The following is a 23,730-nucleotide window of genomic DNA, read 5'->3' on the forward strand; positions in this document are numbered from 1 at the left end:
CTTTCTCAGGCCGAGTCCAGGTCACGGTGCTGAGTGGCCATACGAGCAGCGGCAGCTGGACCAGGAGGAGGGACCGAAGGTTAAAGGGAGCAGCAGGCGCTCACGAGAGGAACGCCCACAGGGTGGGGACCCCTTGCCAAGGGTTACCCTCCCCCATCGCAGGCCCTTCGAAGGACTTACCTGCTGGGCCTCCGGGAAGGCCTTACACCTGCCGGAGGAATGAGGCCCAGCGGCTGGCGGGTCCCTCGCCCGCCGTGGACAGGGAACCCAGGGCTGCACTTGGCACAGTGCAGGCCCGCCGCTGGGGCCGGGCGGTCCTGTCCCGCGAGAAGCGAGGCACGTGGGGCCGGCCCCAGGCACGCGGACCCCCCTCCAGCGGAGAGCGGAGTCGGAGGGGAGATCCCGCCCCCTCCTCCTTAGAAAGGCCGAGTTGACCTGTCAGTGACCACGGCATCATGCCTTTCTGCAGTTTCTACCAAGAGACTTTATTTATCCGGCCTAACGCTGACAAACAGAGTAAAGGGGAAACGAGACCCGGGAGCTAGAAGCTGAGCTCCGGGATGGGAGTGAGCCATGGGCGTGCGGGCCTCGCCGAGGGTGGTGGCGCTGAGACGCGTTTGTGCGGGGCCCCCGGTTAATTTGTAAATATCTCATTCTGGGCTCCGGGAATCCTCCCAAGTCCCCGCGTGTTATGGCTCTTTGCTCTGATGGCACTTGGTTCCCAATGATGTGACCAGATGGCCCATGATGACCCAAGTTTGGGACGCTGACCTGTGTTCACACCTGGAGGGGGGCGTCCATAAAAATCCCCAGCCCTCCAGGGAACAGCCAGACCGTGCGGGCGGAGGGGGGCAGCCCCCGGGTGTGTGCTGGGAAGGACTACCAGGGCCCCCAAGGTCCCCGCACCTGCTGCGGTCACAGCCTTGGGATGCGTGATGTGCAAGCCACACAGAAGCCAAGCCCACCTGTAGCCCTGAAACACCGCCGCTCCCCACCCAGCTTTGAGCATGGGGGACAGACCCGCACACGGGGCCTGGGGCGCAGCACCCGACCTGCGTCGTCCTGAGCACTCAGTGTCCCCCAGGTGGGGTGAGTCACAGACGTGTATCTTCACGTTCCCTTCAGCACTGGGAACAGAATCAACTTGCATAGTAATAATAAAGGTTATTTATAAAGCCCGCCCCCTCTCCCCTGAAGGTATGTTGCAAATAGTTAAAAGATGACCCAGTTATAAATACCGACAACCAGAGGGAAAAGATAAAAGTCAAGTAAATAATATTGAACTAAATTTGGAACGCTCCCAAGACACTTGATAACGGCTAGTCAGGACTCAAATAGTTAAAGAGGTCACTTTGATCGCATTTGGTTTTGAAACGCACAGGAGGTTACACCGTAGGGTTTGTGCGGGGTTTGGATTTCACTTTCCCTTAGCCCTTGCTCCTGGGTCTGTGGCGCTGCGTGTGAAGTGCCTGGACCTTGGCTGTGACGACCTCGGGTTTTGAAGTCCTGTCTCCCTTCCCCAAGCCCGTCCGAGTCTGTGACCATGAGACAACAGCCCCCCTACAGGAGGTGGTGTGCACAGTTTTGCCGATGAGGAAGTGGAGGTTACATCTCTGCCCCGGGTCTGGTGCAGACCCTCTGATAAAGGCTGGGGCCTGGGGCTGGCCCTTCTGCACAGGGGCATCTGAGGACGGGTCAAGTCTCAGAGAGACTCAGCTGACCCTGGCAGGCTGTCAGCACGAAGAGGCTGCAGAGGGCAGGTGGGAGGCGCAGGCTGGGAAACCAGCTGCAGCTGCTGGACCAGCCTCAGGGCAGGAGGGTGAGGAGGGTCTGGAGCAGAGAGGCCGGGGCTCCGGGCACGCAGCGGGTGTTGTGGGGCGGGCTCCCCTGGGGTGACTGTGGCAGGCAGGATCCTGGGGCCTCGCTGACCCCAGAGCCAGCCTGGGTCTTCTGATACTTGGACCCTCCGCTGCTCCAGCAAGCCGGGCCAGCTGCCCGGGGACAGAGGCTGAACCAGGAGTGGAAGACCTTCAGCTCCCACGCAAGTCCACGACTCTGGGGGGCGTGATGTGCGTGGTGCCTGGAAAGTGGCTGGGGGTGTCCTGCCAGGGGACAGCTTGGTGGCCTGAATTCTAGACCTGGGCTCTTGGTCAGGGAGTGACCAGCCGCCGTGGCCAAAGAGCCTGCTGTGCACCCCCGACTCAGCCTGTCCCGACCCAGCATTGTCTCCATGTGGGCGGGAGGCCAAGGTGGAGGGGTTCTGTGGAAGCCGTAGTGGGGGCAGCTGGACCCCAAGGCTGGGTCACTGGCGGGGTGCAGGGGGTGGGCGCTCGGAGCGGGGTGACCTGCCGTGGGGTGTCAGAACAGTGTCCTCTGTCACCCCGGGAAGGTCAGAGGCGGCTCCTCACGCAGGGCTCAGGGCCATGCTGAGGCGTGGGAACCTGGCGAACATAGCACCCTCAGCACCCCGTTCCCTCCTTCACTTGCTCGACACCCCTGCAAGGAAGGCACTGTGCCCGCACTGTCACACTTGCAGCCTGGTCCATGCGTGGGCAAGGCTCTCGGCAGGTGTGGGAGACCCCGGGGCGGGTGGGTGGTCAGACCTGGGGTCTGGGGTGGGGTGCATCCCTGGAGCTAGAGGCAGTGCCCAGGTAATGAGGGGCACAGATTTGCATGACAAAAGCTAGTTGGGGTGTGAAGGCTGCAGGCGGGTGGCCCAATGAGGGGCATGGGGTTGGGGTGGGGGTAGGAAGCCCTTCTCTTCCCTTGCTGGCGGCTCCCAGGAATTCTTCAACCCTGTCCTTTGGGCTCCGTTAATGGAAACGCTGCAGGAAGGGTAGTGCTGCCCAGGGAGTTGGGGAATCCTGGCCACCTGGCGAGGCCCGCACGCCGGGTCCTGGGAGTCCTGTGTGGGCACGACGCCCCCTTCTGGGCTCACGCAGCCATCAGCAGGGCCGTGAGCAAAGCCGATGAGCAGTTTGCAGTTAGGAAGCTGCTGCTAGATTCCCAGTCAGCTGTCCTTTGTCCACGTGGGTGTGGCTTCCCATCCCACCCTCGGGTGCTGGGGGCCCCCCCGAGGCTGCGTCCGAGCCGTCCCAGCCCCAGGCCAGCGCCCCGTTCAACACCAGCTTCATCTGAGCTCCACACCCCAGGTGGCCCCTGGAGCCGGGCACGGGGGACCACTCTGCGTGGGCCACAGGAAGGAGAGGCCGCCAAGTGGTGGGTCGTGTGGGGACCGAGGCTGAAAGGCCCACCTGGCCTGCTTGACAGTTCTGCAGGGCTGGGGTGTGGCTGGCAACTGGAGACACACTGTCAGCCTGATGCCTATTTCCTTTTAAAGAATTCTCAACTGTTAAACCAGGGCGTTGTTTGTCTGCACAGAAATTAGGAAACTAAGAATATTCATTTTTAGAATGCAACCTCATACACTATATGCTGGTTCTTTGGTTTTGATTTTTAAGGGTAAATCATAGATTTCCAGGAGGTCTTTTTCCAGGATAAAATCTAGGAAGCCACCAATGCACGCTTCGGGGTCTGGGCTCTGTTTCCAGCCGGACACCCCCAACTCTCCCTCCCCCCTCCCCCGCAATCCCCCCCCACACACCGGGTGGATTCTGAGCTCCGGGCTTAGAGGGGACCTCTGCGTCTGTGTGGGGTGGGGATGGGAGGGCACCCACTTATCTCCCCATCTTGAGAGTCTGGGGAGCGATGGGGACGTGGTCCGTGGCTGTCACCCTCGGCGTCCCAACCACACATCTCTGCCTTTAGGAGGGTCCGGGCCGGGGGCTGGGGGCTCCCCGAGCCTCTCGGAGACCCCTCCTCACCCAGCAGCCATGCCCACGCTAACGCCCCCACGTGACCCCACCCCCAGCCCTGCGCAGAAAGCCTGAAAGCCCGTTCCTTCCCGCGGGTCTCGGTCCTCCGAGGGCCTGGGGCTCGGCGGGGGGGAGCCCGGTGTTACTGGCTCACTTTTCACCCCACCCCCAGGCTGGGGCATGGCGCTTTGGGGACTTTGTGGGGGCCTCCGGCGAATCCACTCTAGTGAGCGTCTCTGGCACTGCCAGGGGGTACTTACCCGCCGCTGGGAGGTGCGAGAGGAAAAGGAGGATGCCCACCCCGCCTTCACGGTGACCCCACGGTCAGGTTTGCAGCCCGGCGAGCGCCCCCTCTGCCCCCGCTCGGGCCTCGGGTGATGGTAGGGGGAAGGGAGGTGACCCCAAAGGCGGGAGCTGCCCACCTCTGGGCAGGGTGGTGTTGGGGCCACTGCACGGGCCTCGCTGTCGCCCCTGCCGGCCTGGGGGGACCGCGAGGCGCGCGTGGACCTGGGGAGGGTCTTCCTACGCCGAGGGGAAGGCGGGGTGCGCGCGCGCGCGTGGATATGTTAGTGTGCGCGGGTGCGTGAACATGTGTGAGTATTAGTGTGAGTGCGTGTGCGCTCCCGCTCGCCGCTGGGAAGAAGCCGGAGGACATCCACCCAGGTGGTGAAATTCTGTTGTCTTTCTGGCCCCGCGCGTTTCCGCGGCTCTCGGGGTCAGCGGCGTTCGGGCTCGGGTGCCGCCGCATGGGGACGGAGCTCAGGTGGGCGCTCCGGGGACCCCTGCGCTGGGGAACGGCCCTCCCCGGGATGCCTCGCTCCGCGTGTCGCGCGTCTGGGGGTGTCGAGCGCTGAGCTTGGGGCGCCCCAGGGAAGGGTCACCGGTCGTTGGTGACAGGCCGCCGCCGCCGTCCGCGTGCGCTCTGTCCCCGACGCAGCTGGCTCCATCCAGGGTCAGGGGCTGGAATTCAGTGGCCGTGAACTTGGGCAGGACGCGCTGCACCTCCGTCTTCACAACTAACCAGTGAGGGGTGTGCCGGCTTTGGGCCACACCTGGGACTGTCACCAGCTGAGCCACTGGCATCCTCCTGCCCCGCACAAGTATGCACAAACGTTCTGTCCCCGATCCGCCTGAGGCCCGCCGCTCCTCTTGTAATGCCTTAATAAAAAAGCCCATAGCTCACTACATCATTAAAATTGGTTTTTTTTTTTTTTTTGGTAATTGGTAATGATAATGGTCTCCCCCTGAAATCTGGAGTATTATATTTTATGCAGTTAAATTCGTGTTCCTGAGAAGGGGGCTGTGGGTTTCCCTAGCTGCAGAGGAGTCAGGGCGTACAGGAAGCTGGGGCCCCACAGTTCACTGGTCTCCGGGATGGGGGGTGCTGCTCTCTCTCTGGGGTGGGGGTGCTGGTGGGGTTGGCCAGAGGCAGGCTGCTAAAGGCATAGAGGAGGCCCTGGTGGGCGGAGCCCCAGTGAATTTTCTGGCCCCTGTAATAGCTGGGGGGATTGATTTCTCACACCTTCTCCTCCATACGAGGGTCCCAGGAGGCAGGGGCAGGGTCCCCTAGAGAGTGGTGGGGAGGGGCGGGGACCCAGGGGAGGCTGGGTTCAGGGCTCCCACCTCCCTCCGCAGCCCCAGAATGTAGGAGGAGGGCCGTAGGGCGCTAGGCTGTCTGTACCCATTTCCACCACCCAGTTCTAGTTGCAGGAGGGCCCCACTTCCACTGACAGATTCCCTGAGGACCCCCTTTTGGGGGATAGTGGCACTGGAAAAGCCAGCCAGGGAGTCTGGACCCAGTTCTCCAGGGGAGACCACCGGAGGGTCAGGTGATCTCTCAGACCTGCTCTAAGGGGGCATTCACTGTTGACCCCCCTCCTCTGGGGGAACGTCTTGCTGGATTTCATGGCCTCCTGGGAGGGAGGGAGGTGTCACGTCAATAGCAGGGTAGGGTTAAGAGCTAGAGGTGGCACTGGGGGGAGGGGGGAGGTGGAGAGAATGCTGGTTAGGAATGAGGGCTGGCCGTGGGAAGCTTGGGGCTCTGGGAAACATAGGGGCCCCATCCAGACTGGCCCCAAGGGTCACCCTCAGGCAGCAAGCCTAGGCCTCAGGCCCCAGCGTGTGGGCCCTGGAAGTCACCTGCCTGCTGGCCTCGTCCCCTTGACCTCTGCCCCACCCAGCCGGGAGCCGGGGGTTGGGGAGGGGGCGTTGTCACTAGTCTATGTGGCACAGACAAGGCAGGTTGGGACACTTGAAGATTGAATAAAGCACACAGTTCGAGGGGGTGTGGAGGGACAGGTGCAGCTGGTGGTCAGCAGGAATGCTCCACTTCAGCTGTGGCCCAGGAGGCCAGAAGCAGCGGGGCCCTGCCTCCTGCGTGCCCTCCGGCTGACCAGGGAGAGCCAGGCCGGGGGCAAGGGTGCCGTCTCGCCAAGGGGCCCGCTGGCCAGGTGGTGTTGGCCACCATAATCTCGGACACACAGCACAGCCACCCAGAGCTGCTCAGAGATACATACGCAGGAGTCGAGGGCCCTGGGGCCGACTGGGTGGGCCTCAGAGCTCAACACCCTTGGAAATGCTCCCAGGACATGGCTTGGCTCCAAGGCTGCTGAGGCCAGAGTTACTTATGTCAGCCCCAAGGGCCGGAAGCGATGAAACATACAACCAGCTGGGAAGGAGGACCACCTGGGGGGAGGATGGAGAGTTTATTCACTCAGCTCAAGACCCCTGTGAGGGGAGGGGAGGGCACACGGCAGCAGGAGGGGCAGAGACGGAGCAGGGTAAGGCCCCAAAAGACTAGGGGGGAGAGCGGTGTCCATGGTTTTCAGGACAAACCTGGGGACCCGCAGTAATAGGGGAGGGTTGTCTCAGGTTCATCTGGGCCTGATCTGGAGGCTACAGATGGGCTAAGCCCTGCTTGTTGGGGTCCTAGGTCAGCGCACATTCACGTAGAGGTGTAGACCACAGCTCGTGCCGGGTTAAATCCTGAGGGTGGCCAGTGGCTGGCAATGGCAGAGGTGGGGGTGGCCCATAGCACCTGGCTGGCCCTGGGGGGACGTGCCGGTCAGCTGCGGGACGTGCCTGAGGCGGAGACGCAGCAGGCGGGAGCACGTGGGACGGCAGAGCAGGGATGCAGAGGAGGAGGGTCTGTGGCGGGACAAGGGGCAGGGGGTGGGCTGGCAGCACGAGGGGGCTGAGCAGGGGGCGGCCCCACAGCACACGGGCTCGCAGCACACAGGCGTGCAGCAGACGGGCACACAGCAGACAGGTGTACAACAGATAGGTGTGCAGCATGCAGGTTTGTAGCAGATGGGCGAGCAACAGACGGGCTTGCAGCAGACGGGCACACAGCAGGCCTGCTGGCAGGGGGAGCAGGTGCAGCAGGGGGGCTGGCAGCTAGACTGTTGGCAGCACAAGGCCGTGCAGGGGCTGGTGCAGGCTGGTTGGCAGCAGGGGTTGGACACGCAGCTCACTGGCGCGCAGACAAGGGTCAGGCAGGGGACCGGGGCGCAGCCGCTGGGGGCGCGACAGGGGGCTCGCAGCAGCTCTCTGGACAGTCGTCCACCTGCCAGCAGGAGCCGGTGCAGGAACCGGGCAGGCAGAGCCGCTGCCGTAGCTCAGGGCGCTGGAGCAGACGGACAGGGTGGACGCGGCTGTGGTGGGGCAGGGGGGCTGGAAGAGGGTGTGAGTGTGTGTGAGTGTGTGTGTGATGTGCTCGGCTGTCGGCTTCACCCCCTCCTGGGTGTGTGTGTTGTCCTGGGGAGGCTCCACACCCTCCCTTCCCGGTTGCTGTTGAGAGCAGGTCCGCAGAAAAAGCGGCAGCTGCTGTTGTTCCAGGAGTCATTGCTCAGCTCACAAAACTCTTGAAATTGGCTTGGGACGTCTTTACTCATTTTTGTCCTAGAAAGAAACCCCAGGGTGGAGTGTAAGTCACCTTGTCATGTTAGGTGGTGTTGCAAGTCGGGGCCGGTGTTTGTGGGCACTGGGTCCTGGCCCCTGGTCAGGGTGAGCACTGCTGGGGTCGCCCAGCTGGCTGAGTGAGGTCATGTGCCTCCATGTTGGAAGGTTAGAGAGGAGGTGTATTTGGGTTCTAAATAAAGATAACGTGAGTCATGCTTTGTAGGCAGCACTGGATCAGCGTCCAAGGCAGCAGTAACAGCACAGCAGCTGGGTCGGCTCACACAACAGAAATGTATCTCATAGTCTGGACATCGGACGTCTGAGGTCAAGGAGCTGGAAGGGCTGTTTCCTTCCAAGGCTGTCGGGGAGAGTGTGCCCCAGGCTGTCTCCTAGCTTCTGGGGCTTTTCTGGCAATTCTTGGGGTTTCTTGGCTTGTAGAAGCATCACCCTGATCTCTGCCTTCACCTTCACAGGGCTTTTTCCGTGTGTGCCTGTCTGCGTCCAAATTTCCCCCTTTCATAGGGACACCAATCAGGTTGGATTAGGGGCCCCCAAAGACCTCACTTTATCTTGATTGTATCTGCAAAGACCCTATTTCCAAATATGGTCAGATTCACGGGTGCTGGGGGCTGAGGCCACAGCATCCTGTTGCGACACAATTCAGGCCCTCCTAAGTGCTGTCCTCGCTCTGAGGCTGACACATGGCCAGAGTCTGGGATGGAAGGAAAGGCTGAGCAGGTGTTCTTTCTTCTTTCTCAGGGATGGTAGTGAAGGGTGGGGGGCAGGCAGCAGGTGGCCTGACAGGTTTGGAGCACAGCCACAATTTCTGCCGGTCCAGGCATGGTTTGAGCTCATGGGTTGATTTTTTTTTTTAGTTTATTTTGTGGAATAATCATAAAAGGAGTACAGAGAATTCACGTATGCCTGTCTCCCAGGTTTCTCTAGTGATAACGCTGCACAGAACTGTAGATCAATTACCAAGTCTTGGAAACCAGCGTTGGGACGTTACTCTTCACTAAGGACAGACTTTTCGGATTCACCAGGTTCCCAGGAGTGTCCTCCCTCTGTTCAGGACCCCACGGGGCATTCATCAGGTCTCCTTAGTTGGCTCTAGTCTGGGACAATCGCTCACAGTTTCCTTGTCCTTTGTGACTTGACACTTTGGAAGAGCGGTGATCAGGTGTGTTGTGGGCTGTCCCTCAAGCTGGGTTTGTCTGACATTTTCTTACGATTGGACTTGGACTGTTCCCTTTAGGGGAAGAATCCACAGAAGTAATGTGTCCAGTGAAGCAGGGGTTCCTTGGTGGTGTTATGTCTCATCACTGAAGATGTGACTATTTCTCCCTTTGTAATTAATAAATATCTGGGGGAGATTCTTTGAGACTTCGCAGATTTCCTCCTTCTGCTGAAACATTTGCCCTGTGGTTTCAGCACCCCTCTGGGGACCATGCCTACAGCATGATGACTATGGTGTGCTAATGGAATTTTCTACTTCTACGGCCCATCTCCAATTATTAATTAAAATTCTTCTCTAAGGAAGAGTTGTTCCCCCCCCAATATGTTTATTTGTCCTGTTATGGACTAAAGAATGTTAATTTTATTGTGTTCTACTACAATATTATCATTATTTTCTTGTTCAAATTGCTTCTGCTTTGGGACAATGACCCATCTTTGACATTTTTTTTTTTTTTTTTTGGCGGTACGCGGGCCTCTCACTGTTGTGGCCTCTCCCGTTGCGGAGCACAGGCTCCGGACGCGCAGGCTCAGCGGCCATGGCTCACGGGCCCAGCCGCTCCGCGGCATGTGGGATCTTCCCGGACCGGGGCACGAACCCATGTCCCCTGCATTGGCAGGCGGACTCTCAACCACTGCGCCACCAGGGAAGCCCATTTTTGACGTTTTGACCACTGGAGCTCTTTCATTTGGCTCTTGGGCCCTTCCAGCATCCCTGGAATCAACCACTTCTCCAAGGAGCCCTGGTGCCTTGTAGTGGATGGTGGCATTTAGAAACCAAGGCCTGGAGCTAGGTGTCCTCTCTGCCGCTGGGTGTCACTTCGCCCATGCCCTCTGGTGGAGAGAGCAAGGAGGTGCATGTATGTCAACTAACACATGCCTGAACTTAGGGGGAACGCCTTCAGTCTTCCACCATTAAGGACCATGTTAGCTGTAGTTTTTTGTAGATTAGCTTTCTCAAGCTAAAAGCTCTCTTATGTTGCTGAGAGATTTTATTATGAATGGATGTTGGGTTTCATGAACTGCTTTTTATGCATCTGTTTAGATGATCATATTGTTTTCTTTGTAAGTCTGTTAACATGGTGAATTACATTAACTGATTTTTAAAAACTTTTTATTATGAAATAGTTATAGATTCACAGGAAATTGGGAAACTAATATAGAGAGGTGCTGTGTACCCACATGGATTGATATTTGAATATTGAAGCAGTCTTGAGTTGCTAGATAAACCCCACTTGGCTGTGCTGTATTGTCTTGCATGTTGCTGGATTTGATTAGCTAATATCTTGTTCAGGACTTTCATGTCCGTATTCATGAGGATATTGGTCTGTAGTTCTCTTTCACTGTAACATCTTTGGCTTTGATAACACGGTTTTCAGCACAGGAGTTGGCAAGCTCCTTTTCCATTTTCTACAAGAGATGGTGTAGGGTTGGCATTTTGTCTTCTTCAAATACTTAGTAGGAATTTCTAAGAAACTGGAGTTTTCCTAATAGATATAGGAAATTCCAGTTATTTGTTTCTTCTTTAATGAGTTTTGGTAGTTTTGTTACTGAACCAAACTTGGGTCCGCTTGCCCATGCACAGTAAAGCCAATCTACTGATGCCGAATTGTGGTGAAGGAAAGTGCAGTGTTTACTGCAAGCGCCAAGCAAGGAGTACAGGTGGCTAATGCTCAAAAGACCTGAGCTCCCCAAAGGCTTTCAGGAAAGGTTTCTAAAGACAGGGTGAGGGAAGGAGTTGTGGTATGCGATCATCTTGTGATTGGTTGGTGGTGAGGTAATGAGGAATCAATATCATCAGCCTACTGGTTCCAACCAGTCTGGGGTCTACATGCTTGTGGTCAGCATGCAGTTAACTTCCTCCACCTGGTGGGGTTTTAGTATCTGTGAAACAACTCAGTGGTGTGACTCAGGATATTACCTATAGCCCTTGAGGAGGAACTAAAGTTCTTTGACTTTGTTTAATGACTAAACTATTATTATTTTGTCTTGCTTGACTGTCTTCCTTTGTTTCTGCATTTTCTCACTTCTCTGATTGAATTTATTCATTGGAACTCAGGGAAGGCCTAGGAGGCTAAAGTTTTTCTACCAACAAGAGGCAGGTGGAGGACATGGGGGCGCTCTGTCCCGGGAAGGCCCCACAGGGTCCTGCTTGGTTACAGTTTGTGCCTGTCAAGGAGTTGGTCCATTTCATCTAAGGTTTTGAATATATAGGTCTAATGTTGTTTGTAGAGTCTCCTCATTATCCTTTTAATTTCTTTTTTAAAAATTTATTTTATTGAAGTATAGTTGATTTACAATGTTGTGTTAATTTCTGCTGTTCAGCACAGTGATTCAGTTATACACATATACATACATTCTTTTTCATATTCTTTTCCATTATGATTCATCACAGGATATTGAGTATAGTTCCCTGTGCTGTACAGTAGGACCTTGTTGTCTATCCATCCTGTATATAACAGTTTGCATCTGCTAATCCCAAACTCCCAGTCCATCCCTACCCTGCCCACCCCGCTTTGGCAACCACAAGTCTGTTCTCTATGTCCCTGAGTCTATTTCTGCTTCCTTTTAATTTTTGAAAAATGTTTAGTGATATCTCATTTTTTGTTCTTGACACTGACACGTTGTCTCTTCTTGTTTTTCCCTGTCAGTCTGGCCAGAGGTTTATCAATTTCATTGATCTTCTTGAAGAACCAGCTTTGGTTTCAATGGATTTTTCTTTTGTTTCAATCACATTGATTTCGGCCCTTCTACTGCCTCCTCCTCACTGGGGGTTCCACTTGCTCTTCTTGTTCAAGTTTCTTCAGTGGAAGCCTCGATGGTCGGTTTGGTACCTCTTTCCTTTTCTCATGGAAGCACTTAGGACCCCACACCTTCCTCTTCTTCAGCTGCACCCACACATCCGTTCCGTGCGGACCATCCTGGTCTATAATCTGAGGCTTTGAATGAGCTGATCTCCACGGCCCCTTTCACTCTGATTCCATAATTGCTGGATTCATACACAAGTTTTAATGGTAGTAGAATCAGGGGGACTCACGCGCAACAGGATTTGGGGGCAGCTGAGCCTCTGGGTGTTGAGTGTTTGGACTTCCACTTTCTGCAGCCTGAGGCCACCACAACCGGATTCATTGCTGTCCACGTTTTCACTTGCCTGGAGGACGTGCGATAAGGGAACACGGAAAGCTGGCTGGATCAATGATCGTGCCCAGCGGGAGTGAGCGTTGTTTTTAATTAATTTTTTTTTTTTTTTTTTTTTTTTTGCGGTACGCGGGCCTCTCACTGTTGTGGCCTCTCCCGTTGCGGAGCACAGGCTCCGGACGCGCAGGCTCAGTGGCCATGGCTCATGGGCCCAGTCGCTCCGCGGCATGTGGGATCTTCCCAGACCGGGGCACGAACCCGTGTCCCCTGCATCGGCAGGCGGACTCTCAACCACTGTGCCACCAGAGAAGCCTGTGAGTGTTGCTTTTATTGCAAAGGTCTCTGAAGTCGGGGCTGCCCGCTCATCCTCACCTTGCCCACCTCGGCTCCTGGCAGGAGAAGACAGGGAGGAGGCTCTTCGGATCGGTGGAGATGCCTCTGTGGGCGGGACCCTGCGGGCAGATGAGCATCCTGTCCAAACCCCCTCGTCCCCGTGCCAGCCCTGACGCCTGTGTGGCGCATGCGCTATCTTCGCCTCCTGGATGTCCATGTGCCTGGTGAGGCCATGCGGTTGCTGGACCCAATGGAGAACATTTGAGGAAGGTTCAGGTTTGGAGCTGGCAAGCTTGGGCCTGGAGATGGACTGGTTCTGCTCCGCTTGCGGACTTCTCTGTGTCAGCGGACTAAGGCATCCCGGACGCCCTGTTGCCTGTTTATGTGAAGTGAATTCACGTCAGCTGCTTACCAGCCGCGTGGATCTTACTCAGGAGACCTACTTGGCAGCCCTGGCAGCTGCCCTCTTGCAGGCAGACACAGATGCTCTCACAAATTCAGGGGGGAAGTTAAAAACTGACCCACAAAGTGGCCCGGCGCAGGGCTGACTGCACCGTGAGGGCTGGGCAGTCCCTCTCCCAGTCCCTGTGAGGCAGTCCCATTCAGGGAGCAGCTCCTGCCTGCCTGGCAGTATTCCCACCCCCTCCCACAGCCCCCCAAGAAAGGGGGGACCAGCCTCCGAGAGGTCAGCACAGAGGCTGCCGTGGGAAACAGCAGATTCCGGAGAGCTGGGTGCCAAGGCAGCGGTTGTCGCTCTACACTCTGCTTGGCCCCCTGGACAACGTCAGGCATTCCCAGGGGCTAACACAGACTTTGGAGGATGATTGAGGGAGGGGACGTGTGTGGATTTGAAAGCGTGGATATGTGTGCAGCCCGAGCCGGCCCGGGGGCTCTGTTACGTCTACTGCTCATTGCTGGTGTCCTGCTCTTTCGATGCCTCCCTGTAGCTTCCAGGGCCTGGTCACTCTGTGGCCTTTGGCTTTCTAGGCTCCGGATATCCCAGGGACATCCCACGCTCCAGCCTAGAGCCCAGGTCCCGCGCGAAGCCCAGCAGCCCCGCCTCACTCCGCATTCCTTGACGTCCTTTAAAACAAGTGAAGAAAAGCAGATTTAAACACACAACAGGGATGGGCCATTTGCCCCTTTGTGCTCCATCTTTTTTTTTTAATTGGAGTATAGTTGGTTTACAATGTGTTAATTACTGCGGTACAGCAAAGTGAGTCGGTTATATATATATATATATATATATATATATTGTTCTTCATGTTCTTTTCCATTACAGTTTATCACAGGATATAGAATATAGTTCCCTGTGCTGTACAGTAGGCCTTTGGTGTTGATCCAGCCTATATATACTAGTTTGCATCTGCTGACCCCAAACTGCCAATCCCTCCCTCCCCCACCCCCTCCCCCTTGGCAACCACAAGTCTGTTCTCTATGTCTGAGTCTGTTTCTGTTTTGTAGATAAGTTCATTTGTGTCATATTTTAGATTCCACATATAAGTGGTATCATAGGATATTTGTCTTTCTCTGTGTGAGTTACTTCACTTAGTATAATAATCTCTAGGTCCATCCATGTTGCTGGCATTATTTCATTCTTTTTTATGGCCGAGTAGTATTCCATTGTGTATATTTTTTTGTACCACAGCTTTTTTATCCATTCACCTGTCGATGGACATTTAGGTTGCTTCTGTGCTCCATCTTTATATTTTTTCCGGTTTCCTTTTTTAACCAGTGTAATAGGAGAAAAGTGATACCTTGTCACTGTTTAATTTACATTGACTGTATTGACTTAGCTTTCATCATATTTGAGTTGTTTCTTCCTTAGGTTACCTGCCTTTGGGGTAAGGATTGTTCTTCTGTTTTCCTTGCTGGTGTCCTGGGTGCCTTGTTCCTTCTGTGTGTTCACCCCTTGTCAGTTTTAAGAACGGCAAACCCCTTTCCTGCTCTGTCCTGTGACACGGCCCATGGTGACCTTTATCGAACGGAAATCCTTGTTTTGATGTGAGCAGATGGACCAGCTTCTTTCTGATGGTTTGTGTCTAGTGTTGAGAAATCTTCCTTAACCCCAGGTCACAAAGAGAGCCCCCAACTTCTCCCTCTGACGTGGAAGTCTCACTTTCCACCCCACCTGGAGTTGATGACCTGTGTCCTGTTCAGGGAGAAATCGGGTCTGGCTTATCTCCCCACCGAAGCCCAGCTTTCCCACCACCACCCACTGATCGGTCCTCCCTCCACGGATCTGCGTGGAGCCCGGACCATGTGTCATCCCTGCTTGTGTGGGTCTCTGAGCTCTTGGACCTCCCCATCACTGGTCCATCTGCTTCTTCTTGGGCCCAAACTGGACTGTTCTGTCACTGTGGCCGTGTCCTCAGTCCCACTGTCCCACAGGGCAGACCTAATAGTAGCCTCACCTAAATTCTTGGAAATGAATTGCTCCTGGTCCCTGGGCACCCAATGAACTCAACGAAATCCACAGAGTAAAGAGGATCTTATTGGCCATCTCGTTTCCCTCCCTCCCCACCCCCATCTCAGAGACCGTCTGAAGCTGGCCGGGTGTCCACCTGGCTGCAGGCCTGTGGCTCATACCTGTGCATCCAGCATAAGGCAGTTGCCCGTCCACCAAATAACCTCGGTCTTCACGGCCCCAGCACGGGGGGCCTCCCCAGGGAACTTTTCTGGGACACGAGGAGCCTGGCTTCTGGCCAGAACTGCTTTGAGAGATCCCACAGGCCAACCACAGGCCTCACAAGGACGCTGCCCACTCCCCCCAGACTTGGGGCACAGCCAGGGCACTTCTGTCCTGGGGGGAGCTGGCCTCACCGGCCACGGCCATGGCCACGGCCACACTCACACGCACGTCTGCACTCCCGGCCTCCTTTCAGGCCTCCTGTGAAGACACTTTCCCCACTCTGGCCCGCATCCCAGTGCTTTCCCACTCGTGGCCCTTCCTCCCGCTCCCTCCCTGGCCCCAGGGCTCATCAGACTGCAGGTGGCTTTTGTCCTGGGCTCCCTGGCACGCCCGTTGGTGCCCTTCCGGGGGGTGGGGGGTCTTGCCGACACTGTCGCAGTACAGGGTTAAAGACTTCACTCTCCTTCCGCTTTGCCTGTTGCTGTGATCGGCTCCTCCGACACCTGGCGGCTCAGTTCTTTCTCCAGCTCAGCTGAGCCCCTGACACGGACAGTCGCCACCCTCCCATTTTACAGACGAGTAAACTGAGGCTCAGAGAGGTGCAGCGAGTCAGTCGTGGGCCAGATCTTACGATGCTGAGGTCTAGGTCAGGACCCTACTGGTAGCCAGCTTTGAGTTCATCTCTCTGTGGCCGCCACAGTCTCTCTGATAAATTATAAGCACCACAGGGCAACGACTATTTATTTTGGAAACTGGCATTTCAAGAAGCCTTTGTGGAACAGACGAAGACCATGCAAATGAGGGCAAGCCCGGCTGTTTATCCCGCTGGCTCTGGCAGGGGCCCACCAGCGTCACCTGGGTTTGTCAGGGGCTCAGGCAGGCACAGCTTAGAGCAGAAAAAGGAAGGCCCGGGTGTGGCCTGATGGAGGCTGTCAGCGAGGGAAGCTGGGGGTGGACCGGCAGCTGCGCCCCATGTGCCTGGTTAGGGAGCAGATCTGGGTTTCTCCGTGGGGTCCTGAACTGGACGTGGGGACAAAACTTAGGGAAGCTGGTGGTCACCGGCCACATTCTGGCCGTTCTGGGCAGCAGCTGCCGAGGTTGTAGGTCAGGCTTCTGTGGCCAGGCGTCTACGGCTCGGCCATTGTCTGTCTTCTGTCCAGCCTGTCAGCATGAATCCGGCAGGTGCCAGTGTACATGTCCCATCGGTTAGCTTGCTGGACTCTTATCACTTAGGCATCTGGACGTCCTGAGGTGGCACTGACCTCTGTGAGCTCGGTCACTCACTCATCCCTGCAGCCAGCAGGACTTTCCCAGGAAGGCACAAACGCACTGTCTTTGTTAACCCGGAGAACCCTCGGCAGGTGTGTGGGCGTGTGGACCAGGAACAGGTGGAGAGAGCCTGCGTGGATGAGTACCTGCCGGGCCACAGGCCGCTCGGGCCTGCGTGGGTTCTGGGGGGCGGGGGGGTGGCCAGGAAGAGGCTGTTTCAGTTAAACAATGGAGGGAGAGACTCGCACTGAGATTAGCCGAGTTAGGGTCCCCCCAGTTGCCGGTGCCTGGGGCTTGGCCGGGCTGAGGCATGTCCTGGAAGCCGAGCAGCCTGCCTGGTGGAGGGCCCACGTTTCCTGAAGGAGGGGCCGGACGCTGGTGGGGCCACTGCCAGACAGGGCCCACGTACCCTGTGTCTCTCAGTTTGTGGGTGAATTTAGGGTGCACAGTGTTTACTTAGAGCCCCGTGCTCCCCAGGGACCCCAGCCAGGCGCATCCACACAGGATGTGGAATCTGATCCCCAGCCTGGGCAGCCTGAGGCTGGGGTCAGGGTCCATCCCCCAGAACACGGACTCCCCTCCGCCCCTGAGATGCCAGACTCCTCCCTGGCGTCTCTCTGGGACCCCGTCCCCGACACACACAGCGGCCTCGGGGTGACCACCGCCCTTGACGCTGGAGTACGTCGGAGCGCCGAGCTGCGGGCGTCTTCGTTTACACACACGTGTTTTCCCAGGCACGATGCTCCTTCCTCCCAGGCTGCTTCTCGCTTCCAGTGACGTAAATGACAACAGTGCCCTGCCCTCCCGTCACAGAGCAGCTGCCGTCCCTCCCTCACCACATCCCCCAGAGGGCCTCGCACGCCCGTCCTCCCAGACGCTGCTCAGGCCGCCACATCCCTCGGTCTCGCTGTCCCCCCCTGGCTGGCATGAGCCTCGGGCCGGAGTCCAGGTGTGCACGCGGCCGGGCCGCCCACTGCCGTCCAGCCTGCCCTGGGTCCCTGCACCCTCGGGCATGTCCACACCCCGTGGGTGCCTCCGGGCACATGAGGATGCCCCTCTCCAGGAGGACGTCTGCGTCCCTGGCTGTGCCCCGGCTTGATGGCCCCAAACTCTGTACCATGTTGGGCACTGGGGCGGGGCAGTGAGTGTGCTCTGGTTTTAGGAGCCCAGCTCCTTGCTTGCACAGCCCCTCCTCTCTCCCGCGTTAGGAAGAATTCCCTGTGTCCTGGATGCAAATCCTCGGTCCTCTCGCCCTCGCCCTCCCAGGGCTGCTCTGGTCCCTCTGATCGCTGACCTTTCCTTCCATGTTTCACGCTCCCACTGGGAGCTGCTCTCTCCTCCTCTCTTCTCTGAGCGCGGTACCCTTCCTCTGAACTGGTTCGGAGAGCCCGCTTGTTTCCTGAATTCCCTTGACTTAATGGAGAAAAGGAGCTCCTGTCTTCCGCTCCGTCTGCCCCCGTTTGTGACGCCCCCTGCTCCCCCCGCGCTCTCCCCTCAGTGCTGTGCTGGTTGCCCTCTGGCCGCTGTGAGTCCCTGGACGGGGGAAGGGCCAGGCCCGAGCGCGGGGGCAGCGCAGAGGGGGTGTCCTCTGCTCTCATGGCCGCAGCCCCGCTGCTTTGCTGACCGATCCCCGTGGTGCACTGACCGCTGGCTCCAGGGCCAGCACCCCTGTGTCAGGCTCAGACCCCTTAGCAGGACCGCCAGACCCCGAGGGAGACGGCTCTGGGGAACGGCTGTTTCATTCGCACGTGCCTGTCATTTGTCCCAGGCCACGGCCTGACACATGGTGTCCGAGTCTGGAAGGGTCCAAGGGGCAGCCATGGGCCTGCTCCGAGCCAGCACCTCCCTTCCGCCGCGGGGCCGGGCGGGCCGTCTGGAGCCCCACCCCAGTCGCAGGTCTCTCTGCCTCCCCGCTCTCCTTTCCTGTCCTCTGGGCTCAGGTGAGTTTTGTTTCTGATGACCTTGAACTGCAGAGCAGGAGCCTGTCTGCTCCTCTGCGACGTGTGGGGAAGGCAGTACCCAGGCCAGGGCGGCGTCCAGGTCCTGTCGGCCCTGCCCTCCGACGGCACCACCGAGACCGTGTCACAGACGGCTCTGCTGGGGGCTCGGGGATGCCTCGCCTGCCTCGTCTCAGACCCTGGAAGCTTCCTGTGTGCGAGCCTGTCTCCCAGGGACCATGGGCTCCCCGGGGCCGGGTTGGGGGCTTCCTCGTGCCCCAGCACACCCAGCACAGCGCCTGGTGGTTAACTTGAAAATGGCAGCAAAACCCAGGGGGACGGGGTGGAAGTGTGGGAAGGAGAGGCCACGGTAGACCCAGGTGGGTCGTGAACCCTTGGTGCCTCCGCTAGCTCACTGGATAGACGGGTGTCGACTGAAAAAAAATGCACAACCTAAAAGCTGAGAGTTATGGTTTATTCAGCGGACAAAACTGAGGACTTAACCAGGACACAGCATCTCAGATGGCTCTGAGGGACGGCTCCGAGGTCAGGGCGGAGCCAGGATACAGAGGAGTTTTGTAAAAAAACCAGGTAGTCAGATCATCAAAAGAATGCTGTTAATTAAAGAAAACCAGACATCTCAAGTTAAGGAATTCAGTGCATTTCTGTGTATGGGAAGATGCGGGAGTCCGGGCTCACTGAAATCATTCCTTTGATGTGCACCTCAGCTACCTGGGGCCAGCGTCCCGTGTTTTCTCATCCTGAGTCTCCTCAGGGTGCATGTCAGGGACGGCTGTAATGTGATGGCTTGATGGCTGAAACATCCTTTGTTTTCTGATGTGGCTGGAGACATTCTTAGTCCACACGGGATAATCGTGACGCCCTGCTCACAGGGCTCTTTCGAGGACCCTGTAGGACACTGAGACCAGAGCCCGCACACCCACACCTGGGTGCCCCCGTAAACGCCCTGGCATAACCCACGTGTGATTTCCTTGACACAGACCTGCGGCCCCTGGACATCCTGGCAGAGGCGGTCCCTCCTGATGGCACTGCGGTCGGGGTCAGGGTGACACAGGTCCAAGGTGCGCGAGGACTTCAGCTCTCAGCCGCTGCCCCCCATGACCTGAGCTTTCCTGCGTCAAGGATTTTCTTCAGATGCGACCTCTTCCCGGAAGAATTTTCCATCGTCGTAACCTTGAAAGTTCCCAGTCTCCCTGCTAAGGTCAGTGCCACTTCCCACTCTTCCTGTAGAATGACCCCCCCTTCCCGTACCTTTGCACGTTCTCAATGCCAGCGCGTGTGAAGGGCACGACTGATCCGGTCAAGAGGTCAAGAGTGGCCAGCCTTGATAGGTAGTGAGGTCCCCATCACTGTGAGTATGCAGGCAGAGCCTGTGTGACCATTTGTTAGGAGTCTGTACAGCAATTATAATTTTCTGGTGTGCTAAGCTGTCAAAGGCTAGGGATAAGGCTCAGAGTTTTTAGTTTGACATCCTTTAGCAGGAAATGTAAACAAAATAACAAAAACATACTCTTTTGGGGTCTGTTTACCTGTGACTTGCAGTCCCATCCTCAGCAGATCCAGCTAACATTCCCACCGTCCCCGGCTAGGATGGAAGCGCCCCTGGAGGTTTCCCCAGGGTCCAGGACAAGGCACTTCCTAGGCGTGTGACTAATCCTTCACATTCCGAGTCAGTATCCCCGATTCTCTCATAGCCAAGATTCTCCCAGTTGGTTTGCTGTCGACTGTGGTTCCATCCTGATACCCCCCGGGGGCTTCTGCCCGCTGATCCTCATCATTCTGTACAATCTGCTCTCAAACCCAGCTGCTGAGCTTTCAGCTCCAGCCATTGCATTTTCAGTTCTGTGATTTCCATTTTCTTCTTGTTTTTAATGTAAATTCCAGTTCTAAGGTGAAAGTCTTTGTCTTGTCAGCTGCTTTCTTGAACAAGACTCCAACCTGTGGGTTCCCCGGAGGACTGGCTCGCCGTCAGCTCCATCTCTTTATTTCCTGTCATGCTCAGTAACTTTCTAACAGGTTCTTTGAGACATGATTCACACATTTGAGGTGCACAATTCAGTGGTGTACGGTGCAGTCAGCTGCTCAGTGCAGCCCTCACCACAGCACGTTGTAGCTCATGCTCATCACCTCGGAGAGAAGCCCCGAGCCCTTTGGCTCCCCCTACCCCGACCCCACTCCCTACCCCCAGCACTAAGCAGCAACTCATTGACTTTACGTATCTGCGAGTTTGCCTACTGTGGACATTTCATATAAATGGAATCATATACTGTAATATATGATCTTTGTAACCAGCTTATGTAGTACGTGTTCAAGGTTCACCCATGATGTAGCGTGTATCAGTGCTTCAGTCCTTTTTATGGCCACGTCATATTTTACTGAGTGTATATAGCACATTTTGATCACCCCATTCATTGTTGATGGACATTTGGCTTGTTTCTACCTTTTGGTTATTATGAATAATGCTGCTATAAACATTCATGTACACATTTTTGTAGGGGCATGTGTTTTCATTTCTCTTGGGTATATACTTAGGAGTGGAACTGCTGAGTCTTAGGGTAACTTTATCATTAACTTTTTAGAAACTGCCAGACTGTTTCCCCAAGGTAGCTGCACCATCTGATATTCCCACCAGCACTGGATGAGGGCTGCAACTTCTCCACATCCTCACCAACACTTGTTATTATCTGACTTCTTGATTCTAGCGACCCATGTGGGCCTGAAGCAGTATTTCATTGTGGCTTTGATTTGCATTTCCCTGATGAATAATGATGGTGTGTATTTTTTCATGTGTGTATTGGCCACTTATGACTCTTCTTTGGAGAAATGTCTAATCAAGTCCTCTGCCTAGGTTTTAATTGGATTATTTGCCTTTTTAATTGTTGTGTTATGAGTTCCTTATGTATTCTAGATATAAGTCTCCTATCATATATAGGATTTTCAAATATTTTCTCCCATTATATGGGTTGTCTTTTCACTTTCTTGATGGTATCCTTTGAAGCACGAAACTTTTTAATTTTGATGAAGTCATATTTACCTATTTTTTCTTTTTTTGCTTATACTTTTTGTGCCATATCTTAGAATCCAATGCCAAATCTGAGGTCATAAAGATTTATCCCAAAGTTTTCTTCCAAGAGCTTTATAGAATTAGCTCTTATATTTAGGTCTTTGATCCATTCATTAAAGTGGAAGGTTAGGTTTGACTTGAGACCTTCTTCTTTCTTAATATAGGTACTTACAGCTATAAATTTCCCTCTAAGAAGTGCTTTAGCTGCATCCCATAAGTTTTGGTATTTTGATCTTTGTTTTCACTCATCTTAAAGTATTTTATTATTTCTTTTTTGGTTTCTTCTTTGACCCTTTGGTTATTTAGGTGTGTACTGTTTAATTTCCACATACTCATGAACTTCCCACTTTTTTCAATTATTAATTTCCAATTTCACTCCATTGTGGTCAGAAAACATACTTTGTGTTATTTCTGTCCTTTTTAACTTATTGAGGTTTGTTGTCTGTCCTAGCATATGTTCTCCCGTAGAGAATGTTCCATGTGTGTTTCTGTAGAATGTATATTCTGCTGTTGTTGGGTAGGGCATTCTACAGATGTCTGTTAGGTCTTGTTGGCTTATTGTGTTGTTCAGGTTTTATGTTTCCATTTCGATCTTCTCTGTAGTTGTTCTATACATTATTGAAATTGGTATTTTACAGTTTTCAACTAATATTGTTGAACTGTCTATTTTTCCCTTCGTTTCTGTCAGTTTTAACTTTATGTATTTTGAAGCTCTGTTATTATTTGCATGTATAATTGTTATATATTCCTGATGGATTGACTTTTTATTATTATAAAATGCCTGTCTCTAGTTACAATTTTTGTTTAAAGTCTATTTTATCTGATATTAGTAAAATATTAATATTTTCTCGTGGTTGCTGTTTGCATGATGTATCTTTTTCTATCCTTTTACTGTCAATCTATTTCTATCTTTGAATCTAAAGTATGTCTCATGTAGACAGCATATAGTTGAATCATGTTTGTTTATGCAGTCAACAATCTCTGCCTTTTGATTGCGTTAATTATTTGCATTTATGTTATTACTGATATATAGTTGATCCTCATTATTCACAGATTTTGTATTTGCAAATTCACCTACTTTCTAAAATTGATTTGTAACCCCCAAATCAATACTTCTGGCACTTCCAAAGTCATTCATGGACATGCATAGAGCTGCAAAACATTTGATGTCATGGGAACAACATGCATGTTCCCAGCCGAGGATGACAAGGCAATGCTCTGCCTTCTTGCTTCAGCTCATACTGTAAACAAGTGCCCTTTTGCTGTCATTTAGAGCTACGTTCTTCACATTTTTGTGCTTTTCACTGGTGACCTTGCTGCTTGAAATGGCTCCCAAACATAGTGCTGAAGTGCTGTCTAGTGTTCCTAAGTGCAAGAAGGCTGTGATGTGCGTTAGGAAGAAAATATGTGCATCAGATAAGTGCCATTCAGGCATGAATTATGTTGCTGTTGGAAGTGAGTTAAGTGCTAATGAATCAACAATAAATATTAAACATACATTGTGAAATAATACCATATCTATATCTATCTATCTATCTATCTATGTATCTATCTATCTAACCCTGGCTAATATTTGGTATTTGACCCTGGTTTCTGACACAGATCTCCTAATCCCTTGGAATTTCCTAGGATAGGAGTTGTCTTTTATTCTAATAAGGCAACTCTTGGTGGGCTCCTGGATGGGAGAGGGTCACCAGAAAGACCAAGCCTTGATTAGTAGCTTGGTACTTTCAGCCCCACCTCCTATTCTCCAAAAAGGGGAGAGGGGCTAGAAATTGAGTTAATCAATGCCTACAAGATGAAGCCTCCATAAAAATCCCCAAAGTACAGGGCTTGGAGAGCACCTGGGTTGTTGAACACGTCCACATGCCAGGAGGGTGATACACCCCACTCCATGGAAACAGAAGCTCCTGCACTCAGAACCCTTCCAGAACTCACCCTATGTATCTTCATATGGCTGTTTACCTGTATCTTTTAAAATATCCTTTGTAAAAAATCAGCAATAATAAGTAAACTGTTTTTCTGGGTTCTGCTCTAGCAAGTTATTGAAGGAGTCATGGGGACCTCCAATTTGTAGCCAAGTCAGACAGAAGTTGTGGGTCACCCGGGTGCCTGCTACTTGTAATTGGCATCTGAAGTAGGGGGCAGTATTGTGCAACTGAAACCTAACCTGTGGGGTCTGTGTTGACTCTGGTTAGGGTCAGAGCTGAACTGACTTGTAGGACACTCATATGGTGTCAGGGAATTTGTTGGGGCAGGTGAAGACCCACACATCTGGTGTCAGAAGCATTCTTCATGAGAGTAAAGGAAAACTCGGTGCATTTTTCCAAGACACACATAACACAAGATTATGTAATGATTAGTTGATGAAAATGAGGCTAGAGGCTC

The 23,730-nt window shown here is 54.1% G+C and overlaps 1 protein-coding gene and 1 pseudogene across 2 annotated transcripts in view; one reads left to right on the forward strand and one right to left on the reverse strand.

Moving 5' to 3' along the window:
* The window catches only part of TSPEAR (thrombospondin type laminin G domain and EAR repeats), a gene marked incomplete at both ends in the record, with an annotated part of 60,157 nt that overhangs the window by 150 nt on the left and 36,277 nt on the right, over window positions 1–23,730 (forward strand). Inside the window, one exon of the mRNA XM_081235843.1 lies at window positions 19,259–19,479. Within this exon, the coding sequence (XP_081091969.1) occupies window positions 19,259–19,479 (221 nt within the window). The remainder of the gene's footprint in view (window positions 1–19,258; window positions 19,480–23,730) is intronic.
* LOC308618148 lies at window positions 6,880–17,334 on the reverse strand (annotated as a pseudogene). Its single transcript has 5 exons — window positions 17,157–17,334; window positions 16,569–16,676; window positions 16,467–16,502; window positions 12,459–12,475; window positions 6,880–7,604 (listed from the first exon to the last, which is right to left on the reverse strand). The product of its transcript is annotated as an uncharacterized misc_RNA (transcript).

This window comes from Mesoplodon bidens (genome assembly GCF_964165515.1).
Source record: "Mesoplodon bidens genome assembly, chromosome: 5".
Classification (NCBI taxonomy): Eukaryota; Metazoa; Chordata; class Mammalia; order Artiodactyla; family Ziphiidae; genus Mesoplodon; species Mesoplodon bidens.